This window comes from Oncorhynchus masou, chromosome 3 (genome assembly GCF_036934945.1).
Source record: "Oncorhynchus masou masou isolate Uvic2021 chromosome 3, UVic_Omas_1.1, whole genome shotgun sequence".
NCBI classification, from domain to species: Eukaryota; Metazoa; Chordata; class Actinopteri; order Salmoniformes; family Salmonidae; genus Oncorhynchus; species Oncorhynchus masou.
Window position 1 is genome coordinate 23,201,218 of NC_088214.1, and position 19,028 is coordinate 23,220,245.

Below are 19,028 nucleotides of genomic sequence, written 5' to 3' on the forward strand. Positions count from 1 at the left end.
TCCAGAGAATCCCAAACATGCTCAGTGAGTGACATGTCTGGTGAGTAGGCAGGCCATGGAAGAACTGGGACATTATCAGCTTCCAGGAATTGTACACAGATCCTTGCGACACGGGCCATGCATTATCATGCTGAAACATGATGTGATGGCGGCGGATGAATGGCACCACAATGGGCCTCAGGATCTCGTCACGGTATCTCTGTGCATTCAAATTGCCATTGATAAAATACAATTGTATTTGTTATCTGTCGCTTATGCCTGCCCATACCATAACCCACCTCCACCATGGGGCACTCAGTTGTAAGGCCTCTTGGACGTACAGCCAAATTCTCTAAAATGATGTTGGAAGTGGCTTATGGCAGAGAAATTAACATTCAATTGTCTGGTAACAGGTCTGGTGGAAATTCCTGCGGTCAGTATGCCAATTGCTCGTTCCCTCAAAACTTGAGACATCTGTGGCATTGTGTTGTGTGACAAAGCTGCACATTTTAGAGTTGCCTTTTATTATCCCCAGCACAAGGTGCACCTGTGTAATGATCTTGCTGTTTAATCAGCTCCTTGATATGCCACACCTGTCAGGTCGATAGATTATCTTTGCAAATGAGAAATGCTCACTTACAGGGAAGTAAACAAATTCGTGCATAACATTTTAGAGAAATAAGCTTTTTTTGTATGGAAAATGTCTGGGACCTTTTATTTCAGCTCATGAAACATGGAAACAACATTTTTTGCGTTCATAAACTTCATAAACCTTGCTATGAAATAAGTAGCAGCAGTACAGAACCATAGCTAGACCGGCACATTAGACGGCACATTCCTAACTTGTGGAATTAAAGGGCCAGATGTGGAACTAAAGGGGAATTACACTCAAAGATCAATTTATTCGTTTTTTCCAGACCTAAAAAAAATATATATTCTGATGTGATTTTAAGCATTGACATGGACTCAGAACATCCAATTTTGTTGTTTCTTAATGAACTATTATTGTAATTTTGAGTTTTAAATTGTTTTAATCTAAACCCACAATTAATTTTTTACTGAGAACTTAATTTGGGAAAATATTCAATATATTTTAGGGGAAATTATTTATTTATTTTAAATTAAAATTATTGTATAAGGGCCCCCTTTTTAGAGTTGTTCATTAACCATTAAAATGATCTTGTACACTAAGGAACTGGCGATGAATTGCAGAGGAGAGGAGAAAAGGAAGAATGTGCCTATTTGAAAGCTTGAAAAAGTGTGGAACTCGAGACGCATTACATTTTTAAGCTTTTCATGCTAGAAAAGGTTGGAGACCCCTGGTCTAGAAATACACAGTAGCAGGCCATTCTGGCATTATTTTAAGTTCTGATACTGGGATGCGCTGTCTGTTACGGATCCTCATTCTCTAAGTCGTGCTATAATAATGTGGCCACATATGCTCCCAACAGGCCCAGTTGTTCAGGAAAGCGTCATGCGTGCTCTGCCTCCGAGCAGCTATTCCTCGCGCACCTAGAACCTAACACTTCAATATAGCCTAAATATTTGTCATGTAACTTCTGGATTACCTTTTATGTGTGGCATAAACACAACCAGTCACAATATTTGAATCGGATTAAGCTACTTCAAAAGTCTTCTGTAGGCTACATGCGTACATTGGTCCAACATTTTATTCAGGCATTCAAACTGTCCAGATTGTGGTGTTGAAAACGCAAACCATGATGTTGAAGCAGCCAAAGTCCGTATAATTTGCTTATTGGTTGTTGTCCATTGGCACAGAGACCTGTTGGTGGAAAATTTGTTGCATATATTTTATATAATTATAAACCGGGTGGTTGGAGCCCTGAATGCTGATTGGCTGAAAGTCGTGGTATATCAGACTGTATACCATGGGTATGACAAGAAAAAATATTTGTACTGTTCTAATTACATTGGTAACCAGTTTAAAATAGCAATCAGGCACCTCAGGGTTTGTGGTATATGGACAATATATCATCTAATGGCTGTATTGAGGCATTCCGCATTGCATAAGAATAGCCCTTAGCTGTGGTATTTTGGCCATATACCACACCCCTCGAGCATTATTGCTTAAATGTGGCATCAACAATTTGAAAATCTGATTTCCACCTAGCTGATCATTGTCTGTAGCTTGCTCTGACTGTGGTGTAGGTCTAATGAAACAGGCCGGGAGCGTTAGCTCTGTCCATGGTGGTCGGCGAACTCTCAACCTTCTGGCCCGTAGCCCTACGTTGCATCGACTATGCCACAAAAGCATGATGAAGTGGAAAAGTCACATTTATAGACACAGGGTCACTATAGTTATTGTTATTTGTGGTCACAAACATTATTTAGAGTTAATTCTATGAGGGGGACGGTGTGCAATTATTTTTTACAATACAAGGGGAGTGTTGTGTGAAAATATTTTTTACATTGAGGATGGGGGGGGTGCCTTTTTTTTAGTACACCTCGAAAATGTTGAACTGTCCCTTACTCAGCCACAGTCTGAAACTGTCCGTAATTATGACGTCGTCAGCGTGTGACGTTGTTGTTGTTGGGGAAATCCTGAATGTCATTTTACTCTGAGAGACTACCAGCCAAAACTCCATTTAGAATCCTTTATCCCAAAGGTTAGTTGGAGATTCCATAAATACCACACAAAAAAAACATTTGACTGTACATTTGCCTCAACTGCAGACTTAGATGTATGTCCAATGTGTTTGATGATGTACATTTGCCTTATCATGTAGAAAAAATACTTCAAGAATACAAAGCAGAATTTTGAATGTCAACAGTGCCAGATTTCTCCTAATTGTTCTTGTTGTCGCTGAAATTAGTACTCAGAAACCAATTGGAATCTGTGTAGGGAAAAGAGCAATTTGCCAAACATGAAAAACCAAAAGTAAATTTTGCTGCCCGAATGAACTGCCAATCGAAGGGCAATAAAGACAAGTATTGGAGGTATTTTGATGTATTAGACAATGAGTTAAAATCAAAAGTGAAACATCTCAAGACTCCAGTCCTTGTAATACAGGCATGTGTGTATGAAAGGTTAGAGAGGAGAGAATGACTTGAACTGAAGAGGCATGCTCCAAAGTTAAAAAAGACAATAGACTGTTTATGTCTGAAATGACAGTAGAAAAGGAGAGCTTTACCGGTGATGTGGTTTAAGTGAGTGGTCAGTTGGTCCTGTAGGGCTATGTTGTGATTATTGACAGTGTGGTCCTGAAAGTGAAACATTTTTCGTTTTTTTTTTACTATTTCCCTGTTTCATGGGCCTGAAGCGTCATCTTTTTATTTTTCCACTCTTTTCATAAATGAAATGAATTGTACTGTATGCAATGGATCTTGTAAACGTGATATTGTAGATAAAATTGCATACTTAATGTTGTTGTGCTACTGATGTTGAGCTTGATTACAAAAATAAGAAAAAAAGATTTCCACTATAATCTCAAGGGGCGTGTCCTTAGTGTATACAGCTAGCCGGCACTGTCACCATTATTTGTGTGAATGTAAGTGGCACTTTATCCTTTGCTATGGGGACAGAGCATGTAAACAAAAATGTGAACTTTTCCACGAAACAAAGAAGTGGTGTTCAAATGTTACCTAAAAAGGAACAAGAGCCATCGCTCTGAAATGGACACATGAATGACAAAAGTATTTTGTCAAATATATCTGTTATTGCCACCATCTTGTGTGTATTGTGTATGTGTCATTTGTATATTTGTTGTAGTAAAAATATTTTTTGTGTATTCCCTAGAAAAATATACTTGAAAATATTTTCATTTCACCAAAGTATGCAAAAATTATATTTTTGTGATATTGACTAAAATTCTGCTACATTTTGAAATGTAGGCTTACCCCTCTCTGTTTTTGTTGTTTTTTTACTTCAAAATATTAACAATCATTAACATTAAGTACTTATTTCATTGTAATCAATACAGACATGATAGAGAAATGCTGTGATCTCTTGACTGTAAAAAACAACAAACATCTTTGATTATTTTTATTAAAATTGTGATGAGGAGCTTTCTTCTTCTTTTTAAAACCCAAATGGCTAGTGTCAACATCATGCTTTACCAACATCTGTTATTGACTGACTGTTGACAATAGTACATACCTGACAAACAAAATGGTGGCTATCAGTTCACTAATAAGGCTACTACATCCAATTGTGCAGAGATCTGTGTCAATTGGCCACTGTTTACAAATACAACATCACTAATTTATTGTAAAGCTTCTTTTCAAATCTCATTGATTGATGTCAAATGCCATGGAGTCCACATTCTTATATAGTGTGTTTATTACTATGTATTTAACCAGGAAAATACAATGGCTTTGGAGGTGTCCAAAGGGTTGTGTATGATGCAATAGCAGCCAAAATGATCACTCTACTGTACACTAATCATACAGTAGTCATCACAACACATACTGTCATGTATTTCTATGGATGTAAAAAATAACTATGATAATACTAAACGTGTAACAACTTACTTTATGTTAATTCTCTGGTTATTTCCTGGTAAGTAAGCATGCTGTTAAAGAAGATATTATTTTCTTGTGAGATTAATACCTAATACTTCACCCTGTTCACAAGACTCAAGCATGATGCAGAAAGGATATGTGAAACAAGTTAAACTTCAGTACACCCCTATATGGGCCTACTCACTTATTTAATCTCCAATACACCCTAGGCCTCAAAGCACAATGTATCCAGGTGTCCTGCCAACTCAGAGTAGTTAACTCAGGAGTAAAGTCTCCCCTAGTTACAGATCTAGGATCAGCTTCCGCTCCCCTGATCCTAAACTTAACCATTGATTTGGAAAATGCTAAACTGACCCAAGAACAGTGTCTAGGGGCAACTTCACCCCAGTCCGATTAGCTTGTTTGACTAGCAGTGATGTGAGGAGGCTGCTGTTGTGAACAGTCTGTCTGAGCACTCATCACTTCAATAACAGACTCAACATGTTGTATATATACAATACAATACACTTACTTTACTGTACATTCTGTCACTGTACTGTCTATTCACACTGGAACAACAAAATAGCTCAATCTTACAGATGTTAAAGAAGATATTGTCTACAGCTGTACAGTAGTTCTCACCCCCCATTTCCTGAAATGCAACCTCACCATTTCATTGGTTAGCTGAGACACACATGCACTGACACACACAGGAACAAATGGTGTAACCTCACATGTTAAATTCGATTTTTAATTTGCATTCTGGTCATTTAGCAGATTCTCTTATCTTCAAATGTCACAATACAACACATTGCAACCTTACATTACAGTCTCAGATTTCATATGTAATAGCAAAGTCAGCACCAGGTGCTAGTGTATGGTAAGAGTTGGGTGATGGCTTGGAGAGTGGCTATAGTTAAACAGAAAAAGTAGATAGACCATAGAATACATTCAGGTAAAGATGATTTTCTCTAGGTTCATAGGTTGTTCATAGGTGGTGCCATCATACAGTGATTTAGAAAGGGTTTTCAATTGAACAAATCAGGTTTTCAACTGATCAAATCTTCACTCATCCTACATGCAACCAAACATCTATATTGGTGAAATGAAAAAGAACCCTAATATGGCACAGAGTTTCTGTTGGTGCAAGATTTGAATGAATGAATGTAAAAATGACAGACTACCAGTTTAATTTTTATTTGGGGATTTTGAATAATGCACTTGTATATAAGCCACGTGACGTTGTAATAAACTTCACTATTTATTGATGAATGGTGTATTCCTGGGTCTTTGTTGAGTTAATTGTTCTTCAGACTATTTTCAAGCCACCTCTTGATACTGAATCTTGAGGTGTTTGAGTTGTCCCTTGTTTTACCAGTTGATGTCCTCTCTATCCCAAGAACATGCCATGGGCATAAAGTGTGTTGATGCTATATGTTGAGGATCAGTTTTCAATATGTCACTTGCTTATTGAATTTAGGCTGTGCTAGACAGTTATTCCATAAATGTGGTTTAGTATTTAGTATTTTTATTGATCTTTAAATTATAAGACCATTCTACTCAACCAACTATTAACCCATTTTTTCTGCCAATATATTTCTCTGCTTGGAAAACTCTGATTTTAACCACTTCCTGTTGTATGATGTCATACAATACCCCAATAACCTGTAAACATGCTCCTAGGGGTAAACTACTCCCCTCTCTACTAAACAAGTGATCAATAAAAACGAATATGTCTGTCTTGAGAATGGCATTGATAACATTGTGGATGATGTAGTTGCTGAGCTCCAAGCTGTCAATATTTTGGACATAATGTACACTGAAACGGATGCAGGAAGGCAAGCTAGAAGGTGGGCACAAAGCCTAGCTTACATTGAACAAGGGGATATTTATGAACTATCAAGTTGCATTTCCTTAACTTGGCAAATAATAACAATGCGCCATGTTTTAGATGAAAATTGATGCAGCAGCATCCTCAACCAGTCCACTGGCCCACTGCATCAAACGTTGCCCGCTGATAGGCTGGTGCGCGAGATTGGGATGCAGCGCCGGTGTGACGTCAGCATCAACATGATTACTCTCCCTGAGCTCACTGCTCGCCCTCGTAATGTTAAAACTGCTGAGAGGCGACACATGCAGGGGTAGCAAAGAGGTTGAGGACATCGGTGTTAGCTGAGACAAAAGGCTGCTGTCTGCTTGCACCCTCAAGGCATCATCATGAGGGAGATTGTTCATATCCAGGCCGGGCAATGTGGAAACCAGATTGGTGCCAAAGTAGGTGGCATGTTTATATTTGTATACTGACGCAGTGGTTGTTATAGAGCAATAACTATTTTGTTAGGTGTTTGAAATGTTGAAACCTGCATGCTTTTTTCACCCATGTAACTTTATTTAAAATAGACCTATGTCGCACTGCATTTTCCAAGACATCAAATTCCCAAATACCCATCCAGTATTTTGGTATAATATTTGTGGCCTAATGTGTCATGGAAATTAGTATTTAATTTATTTAGAAATATTACATGCTATTCAATTGATATGGGTGTGGTCCTATGGACCACTCGGAGGCAAAGTGTCTGCAGTGGGGTCGCGCATCTGGGCCGATGAGTCATGCTATCACCATGCGCAATAGGGATAGGGCGACGCACGAAGACTGTTCGGTATTTTTCAATGCGTCTTGAACAGGTCATAGCCGGAGCATAGAAAATATTTATCTCTTAGTTCAAACCTTTAAACATCAAAGTTGCAGTACCTACATGTCTGTCCCATTCTCAGTTCTGGGAGGTCATAAGTGACGAACACGGCATCGACCCCACCGGAAGTTACCAAGGTGACAGTGACCTGCAGCTGGAGAGGATTAACGTGTACTACAATGAAGCATCGGGTAAATATACATCTATTTGTCTAGACTGTGCATGAAGTCATCTCTGCATGCATCCGAACATTTGTTTAAAGAAAATAATCAACCATAAGCACACTGTAATATCACTTGGCTTTCCCCCGAATTAAAACAAAAGTAAATCAATATTCCCTGGTAATAAAAACTGCAGACCTCATTGGATTTGCAAAGCCATGCTCTGTAGGGCTAATCCAAACTGAGTATGTGACATTGTAACCATAATATCTGTCTGGGTGCAGTGGGCCCTGTGGCAGGGCAGGGGAAATGAGGAGAGCAGCAGGTACCTGCCAATCTCCCTCCCTCCCTCCCTCCTTCCCTCGTTCGTTATTTCTCTCCCTGTATCACATCTTTCTTTCTCTCTCTCTCCTGCATCATTTATCTCTCTCTTTCCCTCTATCCTCTCTCCCTCTATCTCACTATATTACATTCAATGGAATTTATTGGCATGGGAAACGTATGTTAACATTACCAAAGCAAGTGACAAAGAAAATAAACAAAAGTGAAATAAACAATCAAACAGCAAACTATATCTGTCTCTACATCAGGGGTCAAGTATATGGCAGTGCAGCCTAGTGGTTAGACCGTTGGACTAGAAACTGAAAGGTTGCAAGTTCAAATCCCGGAGCTGACAAGGTACAAAATCTGTCGTTCTGCCCCTGAGCAGGCAGTTAACCCACTGTTCTTAGGCCGTCATTGAAAATAAGAATTTGTTCTTAACTGACTTGCCTAGTAAAATAAAGGTAACAAAAATAATGAAATAAGTATACAACTGCAGTCTCTGTAAAACTGACCCAACCCTAATGTTTGTCTGTGTGTTGGTCTGATATTTCTTATCCAGGGATTTGAAGGTAATTGCCATGCAGCATCCCATCCTTTGTCTCTGGCTCTTTGCCGTACTGAGAAGTCAGTCTTCTTTGCCAAACCAACCAGGCTGCAGAACCTAGGTCCTATGAGGCCAACATGTCCTGTGGTTAGCTCTGATCATATTCCCAGTGTGTGCAAATGCTAAGCAGTATTGATCCATCTTATTTCACAGTTGTCAGGCGTAAATTGAGCTTGCATGTGTGTGAGCAACCATTGTTGTACATCAAATCAAATCAAATTTATTTATATAGCCCTTCGTACATCAGCTGATATCTCAAAGTGCTGTACAGAAACCCAGCCTAAAACCCCAAACAGCAAGCAATGCAGGTGTAGAAGCACGGTGGCTAGGAAAAACTCCCTAGAAAGGCCAAAACCTAGGAAGAAACCTAGAGAGGAACCAGGCTATGTGGGGTGGCCAGTCCTCTTCTGGCTGTGCCGGGTGGAGATTATAACAGAACATGGCCAAGATGTTCAAATGTTCATAAATGACCAGCATGGTCGAATAATAATAAGGCAGAACAGTTGAAATTGGAGCAGCAGCACGGTCAGGTGGACTAGGGACAGCAAGGAGTCATCATGTCAGGTAGTCCTGAGGCATGGTCCTAGGGCTCAGGTCCTCCGAGAGAGAGAAAGAAAGAGAGAAAGAGAGAATTAGAGAGAGCACACTTAAATTCACACAGGACACCGAATAGGACAGGAGAAGTACTCCAGATATAACAAACTGACCCTAGCCCCCCGACACATAAACTACTGCAGCATGAATACTGGAGGCTGAGACAGGAGGGGTCAGGAGACACTGTGGCCCCATCCGAGGACACCCCCGGACAGGGTCAAACAGGAAGGATATAACCCCACCCACTTTGCCAAAGCACAGCCCCCACACCACTAGAGGGATATCTTCAACCACCAACTTACCATCCTGAGACAAGGCTGAGTATAGCCCACAAAGATCTCGGCCACGGCACAACCCAAGGGGGGGGGGCGCCAACAAAGACAGGATGATCACATCAGTGACTCATCCCACTCAGGTGACGCACCGCTTCCAGGGACGGTATGAGAGAGCCCCAGTAAGCCAGTGACTCAGCCCCTGTGGGGAACCGGCCACGAAGGGACAGCAAGGGCGGTTCATTGCTCCAGAGCCTTTCCGTTCACCTTCCCACTTCTGGGCCAGACTACACTCAATCATATGACCCACTGAAGTCTTCACTGAGTCTTCAGTAAAGACTTAAAGGTTGAGACCGAGTTTGCGTCTCTGACATGGGTAGGCAGACCGTTCCATAAAAATGGAGCTCTATAGGAGAAAGCCCTGCCTCCAGCTGTTTGCTTAGAAATTCTAGGGACAATTAGGAGGCCTGCATCTTGTGACCGTAGCATGCGTGTAGGTATGTACGGCAGGACCAAATCAGAGAGATAGGTAGGAGCAAGCCCATGTAATGCTTTGTAAGTTAGCAGTAAAACCTTGAAATCAGCCCTTGCTTTGACAGGAAGCCAGTGTAGGGAGGCTAGCACTGGAGTAATATGATCCATTTTTTTGGTTCTAGTCAGGATTCTAGCAGCCGTATTTAGCACTAACTGAAGTTTATTTAGTGCTTTATCCGGGTAGCCGGAAAGTAGAGCATTGCAGTAGTCTAACCTAGAAGTGACAAAAGCATGGATTAATTTTTTTGCATCATTTTTGGACAGAAAGTTTCTGATTTTTGCAATGTTACGTTGATGGAAAAAAGCTGTCATTGAAATGGTCTTGATATGTTCTTCAAAAGAGAGATCAGGGTCCAGAGTAACGCCGAGGTCCTTCACAGTTTTATTTGAGACAACTGTACAACCATTAAGATTAATTGTCAGATTCAACAGAAGATCTCTTTGTTTCTTGGGACCAAGAACAAGCATCTCTGTTTTGTCTGAGTTTAAAAGTAGAAAGTTTGCAGCCATCCACTTCCTTATGTCTGAAACACATGCTTCTAGTGAGGGCAATTTTGGGGCTTCACCATGTTTCATTGAAATGTACAGCTGTGTGTCATCCGCATAGCAGTGAAAGTTAACATTATGTTTTCGAATGACATCCCCAAGAGGTAAAATATATAGTGAAAACAATAGTGGTACTAAAAAGGAACCTTGAGGAACACTGAAATTTACAGTTGATTTGTCAGAGAACAAACCATTCACAGAGACAAACTGATATCTTTCCGACAAATAAGATCTAAACCAGGCCAGAACTTGTCCGTGTAGACCAATTTGGGTTTCCAATCTCTCCAAAAGAATGTGGTGATCGATGGTATCAAAAGCAGCACTAAGGTCTAGGAGCACGAGGACAGATGCAGAGCCTCGGTCTGATGCCATTAAAAGGTCATTTACCACCTTCACAAGTGCAGTCTCAGTGCTATGATGGGGTCTAAAACCAGACTGAAGCATTTCGTATCCATTGTTTGTCTTCAGGAAGGCAGTGAGTTGCTGCGCAACAGCCTTTTATAAAAATTTTGAGAGGAATGGAAGATTCGATATAGGCCGACAGTTTTTTGTATTTTCTGGGTCAAGGTTTGGCTTTTTCAAGAGAGGCTTTATTACTGCCACTTTTAGTGAGTTTGGTACACATCCGGTGGATAGGGAGCCGTTTATTATGTTCCACATAGGAGGGTCAAGCACAGGAAGCAGCTCTTTCAGTAGTTTAGTTGGAATAGGGTCCAGTATGCAGCTTGAAGGTTTAGAGGCCATGATTATTTTCATCATTGTGTCAAGAGATATAGTACTAAAACACTTGAGCGTCACTCTTGAGCCTAGGTCCTGGCAGAGTTGTGCAGACTCAGGACAACTGAGCTTTGAAGGAATACGCAGATTTAAAGAGGAGTCCGTAATTTGCTTTCTAATAATCATGATCTTTTCCTCAAAGAAGTTCATGAATTTATCACTGCTAAAGTGAAAGCCATCCTCTCTTGGGGAATGCTGCTTTTTAGTTAGCTTTGCGACAGTATCAAAAAGGAATTTCGGATTGTTCTTATTTTCCTCAATTAAGTTAGAAAAATAGGATGATCGAGCAGCAGTAAGGGCTTGTAACGGCTTTCTTCCAACCCCCTCCTCTGACGAAGAGGTGGAACAAGGATCGGACCAAAATGCAACGTGGTTCGTTCGATACATCTTTAATGATGAAGAACGCGAATAATACAAAACAACAAACGTCGAAAACCGAAACAGTGCAACAAACACAGAGACAGGAATAATCACCCACAAACACACAGTGAAACCTAGGCTACCTAAATATGGTTCCCAATCAGAGACAACGATAATCACCTGACTCTGATTGAGAACCGCCTCAGGCAGCCATAGACTAATCTATACACCCCACACAACCCCAAGACGAAACACACTACAAATAAACCCATGTCACACCCTGGCCTGACTCAATAATTGAAGATAACATAATAAATATAGACCAGGGCATGACAGGGCTCTTCGGTACTGCACGGTACTGTCTTTCCAAGCTAGTCGGAAGACTTCCAGTTTTGTGTGGCGCCATTTCCGTTCCAATTTTCTGGAAGCTTGCTTCAGAGCTCGGGTATTTTCTGTGTACCAGGGAGCTAGATTCTTATGAGAAATGTTTTTAGTTTTTAGGGGTGCAACTGCATCTAGGGTATTGCGCAAGGTTAAATTGAGTTCCTCAGTTAGGTGGTTAACTGATTTTTGTCCTCTGGCGTCCTTGGGTAGACAGAGGGAATCTGGAAGGACATCAAGGAATCTTTGTGTTGTCTGTGAAGTTATAGCACGACTTTTGATGTTCCTTGTTTGGGGTCTGAGCAGATTATTTGTTGCAATTGCAAACATAATAAAATGGTGGTCCGATAGTCCAGGATTATGAGGAAAAACATTAAGATCCACAACATTTATTCCATGGGACAAAACTAGGTCCAGAGTATGACTGTGACAGTGAGTGGGTCCAGAGACATGTTGGAAAAAAAACCACTGAGTCGATGAGGGCCCCGAAAGCCTTCTGTGGACTTTTCCATGTGAATATTAAAGTCACCAAAGATTAGAATATTATCTGCTATGACTACAAGGTCCGATAGGAATTCAGGGAACTAAATGAGGAACGCTGTATATGGCCCAGGAGGCCTGTAAACAGTAGCTATAAAAATGATTGAGTAGGCTGCATAGATTTCATGACTAGAAGCTCAAAAGACGAAAACGGCATTTTTTTTGTTAATTAAAATTTGCTATCGTAAATGTTAGCAACACCTCCGATATTGCGGGATGCACGGGGGATATGGTCACTAGTGTAGCCAGGAGGTGAGGCCTCATTTAACACAGTAAATTCATCAGGCTTAAGCCATGTTTCAGTCAGGCCAATCACATCAAGATTATGATCAGTGATTAGTTCATTGACTATAATTACCTTTGAAGTAAGGGATCTAACATTAAGTAGCCCTATTTTGAGATGTGAGGTATCATGATCTCTTTCAATAATGACAGGAATGGAGGAGGTCTTTATCCTAGTGAGATTGCTAAGGCGAACACTGCCATGTTTAGTTTTGCTCAACCTAGGTCGAGGCACAGACATGGTCTCAATGGTGATAGCTGAGCTGACTACACTGACTGTGCTAGTGGCAGACTCCACTATGCTGGCAGGCTGGCTAACAGCCTGCTGCCTGGCCTGCACCCTATTTCATTGTGGAGCTAGAGGAGTTAGAGCCCTGTCTATGTTGGTAGATAAGATGAGAGCACCCCTCCAGCTAGGATGGAGTCCGTCACTCTTCAGCAGGTCAGGCTTGGTCCTGTTTGTGGGTGAGTCCCAGAAAGAGGGCCAATTATCTACAAATTCTATCTTTTGGGAGGGGCAGAAAACAGTTTTCAACCAGCGATTGAGTTGTGAGACTGCTGTAGAGCTCATCACTCCCCCTGATGCCGACACATCTTTCTAGCTGATTTACATGCAGAAGCTATGTTGCGCTTGGTGATCTCTGACTGTTTCATCCTAACATTGTTGGTGCCGACGTGGATAACAATATCTCTATACTCTCTACACTCGCCAGTTTTAGCTGCATTGTGCATTCATCAACAAAAAGTTTCCTAAAATAACAAGGCACTAATTCATAGAGAGATGTGTGTAGCAGCACGTTAACCCTCATACTACCAACATATTTTATATACATGGATTACCAACTAGGGTCATTGTCCCCAAGAGTAATCTATTGGAAAAAGCAACCTTCATAGAAAATGTAAAATTAATTATTATCAAAATATAATTAGACATGTAAATAATCTTATCTGAAATAAAATTAAAATAACTAAACAGACAGTTATATTTGTAAAATTAAAGTTAATTAGCATATTCTGGAAAACAAAAATAGAACATTTTCCCATAAATAATGTGCAACTTTTTTCCAAACTACAAAGTACTAAAAAGCAGATGGACCATCATTTCATTGTAGTATCTTTTAGTTTTTAGAGTTTTGGTACTAAATACAAATTTTGTCAAATTTATGTGGCAAAAAACAACTGCCATTTAAAGGGCAGTACAACAACATTTAAATATACTTAATTGTATTCACAAAATGTTATTAATTCATTGATCCTGAGTGACCGTGACCAAAAACATGGCTTAGTTTTCTTTATTTACTTACCCCACAGCCAGAATTAGCATTGCTTCTAGTGAAACAATGGGAGTGGCAGGGCCTATTTGCTTAACCTTTATGGCAGGATGCTTACAAATCCTCAATGTCACTTCAAACCAATGTTTAGCAACCCAAATACCACATAAAGTTGCACATACAGTACCAGTCAAAGTTTAGACACACCAAGGGTTTTTCTTTATTTTGACTATTTTCTACATAGTCGAATAATAGTGAAGACATCAAAACTATGAAATAACACATATGGAATCATGTAGTAACCAAATATATTTTATATTTGAGATTCTTCAAAGTAGCCACCCTTTGCCTTGATGACAGCTTTGCACACTCTTGGCATTCTCTCAAAGAGCTTTATGAGGAATGATTTTCTAATTGTCTTGAAGGAGAACTTCTTGTCTCATGCATGTCGTCTTGAAAATGACCGGACCAAGGTGCAGCGTGGTGAGCGTACATTTTCCTTTATTTTTAAATGTTGCCAACAAAACAATAAACAACAAAAACGAATGTGAAGCTCCGTAAGGCTATACATGCACAAACGGAGACAACTACCCACAAATACAAAAGGAAAAAAGGCTGCCTAAGTATGATTCCCAATCAGAGGCAACGATAGACAGCTGTCTCTGATTGAGAACCATGCCCAGCCAAAACATAGAAACAGAAAACATAGAGATAAATAAACTAGGGTGCCCACTCTACTCATACCCTGGCCTACCCAAAATAGAGAATAAAAGCCTCTCTATGGCCAGGGCGTGACATGTTGGCTGCTTTTTCGTCACTCTGCGGTCCAACTCATCCCAAACCATCTAAATTGGGTTGAGGTCGGGTGATTGTGAAGGCCAGGTCATCTGATACAGCGTCTCACAAAGGCACAGTGGTTGAAACCAAACAACTCAAATTCACATTCATCAGACCAAAGGACACATTTCCACCGGTCTTATGTCCATTGCTCGTGATTCTTGCCCCAAGCAAGTTTTTTCTTCTTATTGGTGTCATTTAGTAGCGGTTTCTTTGCAGCAATGCGACCATGAAGGCCATATTCACGCAGTCTCCTCTGAACAGTTGATGTTGAGATGTGTCTGTTACTTGAAATCTGTGAAGCATTTATTTGGGCAACAACCTGAGGTGCAGTTAACTCTAATGAACTTATCCTCTGCAGCAGAGGTAACTCTGGGTCTTCCTTTCCTGTGGCGGTCCGCATGAGAGCCAGTTTCATCATAGCGCTTGATGGTTTTTGTGACTGCACTTGAAGAAACTTCTTAACATTTTTCAGATTGTCTTAAAGTAACGATGGACTGTAATTTATCTTTGCTTATTTGAGCTGTTCTTGCCATAATATGGACTTGGTCTTTTACCAAATAGGGCTATCTTCTGTATATCAACCCTACTTTGTCACAACACTACTAATTGGCTCAAACACGTGAAGAAGGAAAGAAATTCCACAAATTGACTTTAAACAAGCCACACCTGTTAATTGAAAGCCATTGAAATCAACCTCATGAAGCTGGTTGAGAGAATGCCAAGAGTGTGCAAAGCTGTCATCAAGGCAAAGGGTTTCTACTTTGAAAAATCTCAAATACAAAATATATTTTGGTTTGTTTAACACTTTTTTGGTTACTACAGTTAAAGTCAGGAGTTTACATACACTTAGGTTGGAGTCATTAAAACTAGTTTTTCAACAACTCCACACATTTCTTGTTAACAAACTATAATTTTTACAAGTCGATTAGGACATCTACTTTGTGCATGACACAAGTAATTTTTCCAACAATTTCCAACAATTGCCTCCCACTCCTCTTTCTATTCTGGTCTGGGAGATTTCATCTTGGTCTGAATCAATTCTGCACAGCACATTTTATTCCCCCTCCCTACTCTGGACTGGAGCTAGGAAGTTCTCTGTGCTGCACGGTGCTGCAGTCTGCAAATGAGGCTAAGTGAGAGAGCGAGACAGAGAGAGAGTGAGAGAGAGAAAGAGAATCAGAGGCAGTCTGTGCTTTGCTCTGTTTAATAAGCTATGCGGGAGAGCATGGTCAGGGGATGCCTAGTATTTGCCCTCTGTTTCCTTTGTAGAAAAAGGCAAACCGTTTGTATAAACACACAGTCTCTATTTCCATAGTCCCAAATGCAAGTGGGGAGCAAGATATTTCCTTAGAACAGTTTGGGTAAATTATCTCAGAATCAATGTTTACTGTGTAGGTTGTGCCCTCTGATGTGGCTTCACCATGCTATCTCACCCAGGGTAGTAAACGGTTTGGAGTAAACTGTTTCCGTTGTGCAACGAAATCTGACTAATGAATACACCCCTGATGTCCCTGCCTCTCCTCCCCCCACAGGTAACAAGTTTGTCCCCCGGGCCATCCTGGTGGATCTGGAGCCAGGCACCATGGACTCTGTACGCTCCGGGCCCTTTGGCCAGCTCTTCAGACCAGACAACTTTGTCTTTGGTGAATAGTGGTTATCATCTAGCCGAATTCCATATCTTTTTGTGCTATCTCGCCTAGCCTGGTCCCAGATCTGTCTGTGCTGTCTTGTCCAATTGGTCATCATCATGTCTTCATGTCTTCCATCTTTGACCCAAAGCATGTAATGTCTGTGACAGCATTCACTGTCATGTCCTTTGAAGCGAAGCTTAGTTCACCTTTCACATAGATGTACAGTGTGTTCTCTGTGCAACGTTTCTGCAGTTGTGTCAGGCAGAGACAGCCAGAATGGCGACTCAGCAGAATGCAGTCCAGACTGCTTCTGCTGCAGTGCTAATCAGGATGGGGATATTGAGCTAAAAAAAAATCCACCCCAGGACACCTTACCTATAATACTGAAAATATTATAGTAGGCTTACACTCACATCAGTACAATTAGATTAAAACACTACTTTTATTAGATACAAATTATTCAATGTTGTTTCAATGGAATGGAATTTTCTCTTTCACTGGAAATGAATAAATAATGTACACAATGCATATTCCTGTTACTGGTGACTTGCTTTTCATTCTCCTAGATGTATGGCTAGATGTTTACTAGCACAAAGATGCTATGTCTCTAACCCAGGTTTTTCATGGGTCTTTCAGGTCAGAGTGGAGCTGGTAACAACTGGGCTAAAGGCCACTACACAGAGGGAGCAGAGCTGGTAGACTCTGTCCTGGACGTAGTCAGGAAGGAGTCTGAGAACTGTGACTGCCTCCAGGGCTTCCAGCTCACCCACTCCCTGGGAGGGGGCACCGGCTCTGGCATGGGCACCCTGCTCATCAGCAAGATCCGTGAGGAGTACCCTGACCGCATCATGAACACCTTCAGCGTCATGCCCTCACCCAAGGTGTCCGACACGGTGGTGGAGCCCTACAACGCCACCCTGTCAGTTCACCAGCTGGTGGAGAACACTGATGAGACCTTCAGCATAGACAACGAGGCTCTCTATGACATCTGCTTTCGTACCCTCAAACTCACCACACCCACCTACGGAGACCTCAACCACTTGGTGTCGGCCACCATGAGCGGGGTCACCACCTGCTTGCGCTTCCCCGGTCAGCTCAATGCCGACCTCCGCAAACTAGCCGTCAACATGGTGCCCTTCCCCCGCCTCCACTTCTTCATGCCCGGCTTTGCCCCACTGACCAGCAGGGGGAGCCAGCAGTACCGTGCCCTCTCCGTGCCCGAGCTGACCCAGCAGATGTTTGACGCCAAAAACATGATGGCCGCCTGCGACCCTCGCCACGGCCGCTACCTCACTGTTGCCGCCATCTTCCGCGGGCGCATGTCCATGAAGGAAGTGGACGAGCAGATGTTGAGCGTGCAGAACAAGAACAGCAGCTACTTCGTAGAGTGGATCCCCAACAACGTGAAGACGGCCGTCTGCGACATCCCGCCCCGTGGCCTCAAGATGTCCGCCACCTTCATCGGCAACAGCACGGCCATCCAGGAGCTGTTTAGAAGGATCTCTGAGCAGTTCACTGCCATGTTCCGCCGTAAGGCCTTCCTTCACTGGTACACCGGAGAGGGTATGGACGAGATGGAGTTCACTGAGGCTGAGAGCAACATGAATGATCTGGTGTCTGAGTACCAGCAGTACCAGGACGCCACTGCTGACGAAGTGGGCGAGTACGAGGAAGACGAGTTGGAGGATGCGGATCAGGATGTCCAGCAGCACCATGATGTCCGCCACTGAGGCATGCCGGGTAGAAGCAGCACAGCAGTCTATGTTATATACACCAGTCACTTTAAATGTTCAATAGGTATGGAAGGATAGAGGTTCAGAATGAGTTATTGTCGTGTCAAGATACTGTATATTGTAGCTGTTTAGCCTAAAGACTACTACTATTGCATTTCATTGTTCTTCAAATATGTCTTGAAGACCAGAAGTGAAACATAACAATTATGTGAGTATTATAAATGTCATTGGTTTTCCAATTGATGCTGTGTCAATGTCAATAAATACAACATCGTTACACTATCGAAACCAAGTTTTGTAACATTTACCTCAGAATGCATTTTCTGTCGCAAAATAAAATGGTCCTGTCCTATGAATATCACTCTCGTTAGCCTTCTTTTCATGGGAATGCTCATTGTATTCAGCAGATGAGATACAATGAACAATCCAGACTTTTCATGAGGTAATGAAGATAAATAGATACAATAAGAAAAATATATGTTTTCTGGTTTTAATGCAAGGTAAGCATGAAATGTGAGTCATCTTGACTATTGGTTTGTTTTCTCTGTCTGTCCGGGACAGGAGGCACTTTTTTGATTGAAAGACCTAGATTATTTTTTCATGATCTGTCAGATAGCATATCTGATTTAGGGCTGGCCAGACATGGTGACTATCCGATCATCGGGTTTAATGTGTGGGGACGTAGGATACTCTCTTCCAATGGCAGAATTTTTTGCTAATAATGCAAATCTTTGAACATGCAAACCTAATAGGATCTTTACATATTGGTTCATCACAATATTACACACCTTTATTCCACCTGCTCAATTTGCTTGATATCATTTACATAAAGTTCCTCTGGCAAGGCTCAAGAGTTTCCGCTTTGTTAGAGGTACAGTAAATCGGTTGTCTTTTTCATTGTTCGGTGGTCCATAAATACTTGAAGACTCTGAAGTTGTTCTATTTTGACAGCAGCCATCTAAAAAGGCAGACCAGGCAGAATGTTGTTAGTATAATGTTATCCACCTCTTGGCAAATTCAGACACAACTGGGGGAAAGATGCTCT

General features: G+C 41.3%; 1 protein-coding gene across 1 annotated transcript; it reads left to right on the forward strand.

The window, feature by feature from the left end:
- Positions 1–6,524: 6,524 nt before the first annotated feature.
- LOC135513023 (tubulin beta-2A chain-like) lies at positions 6,525–18,339 on the forward strand. The gene is made up of 4 exons (XM_064935663.1): positions 6,525–6,714; positions 7,216–7,324; positions 16,152–16,262; positions 16,887–18,339. Exons 1-4 carry the CDS (start codon positions 6,658–6,660, stop codon positions 17,978–17,980), a joined length of 1,371 nt encoding a protein of 456 aa, XP_064791735.1. The 5' UTR covers positions 6,525–6,657; the 3' UTR covers positions 17,981–18,339.
- The last annotated feature ends 689 nt before the right edge of the window (positions 18,340–19,028 follow it).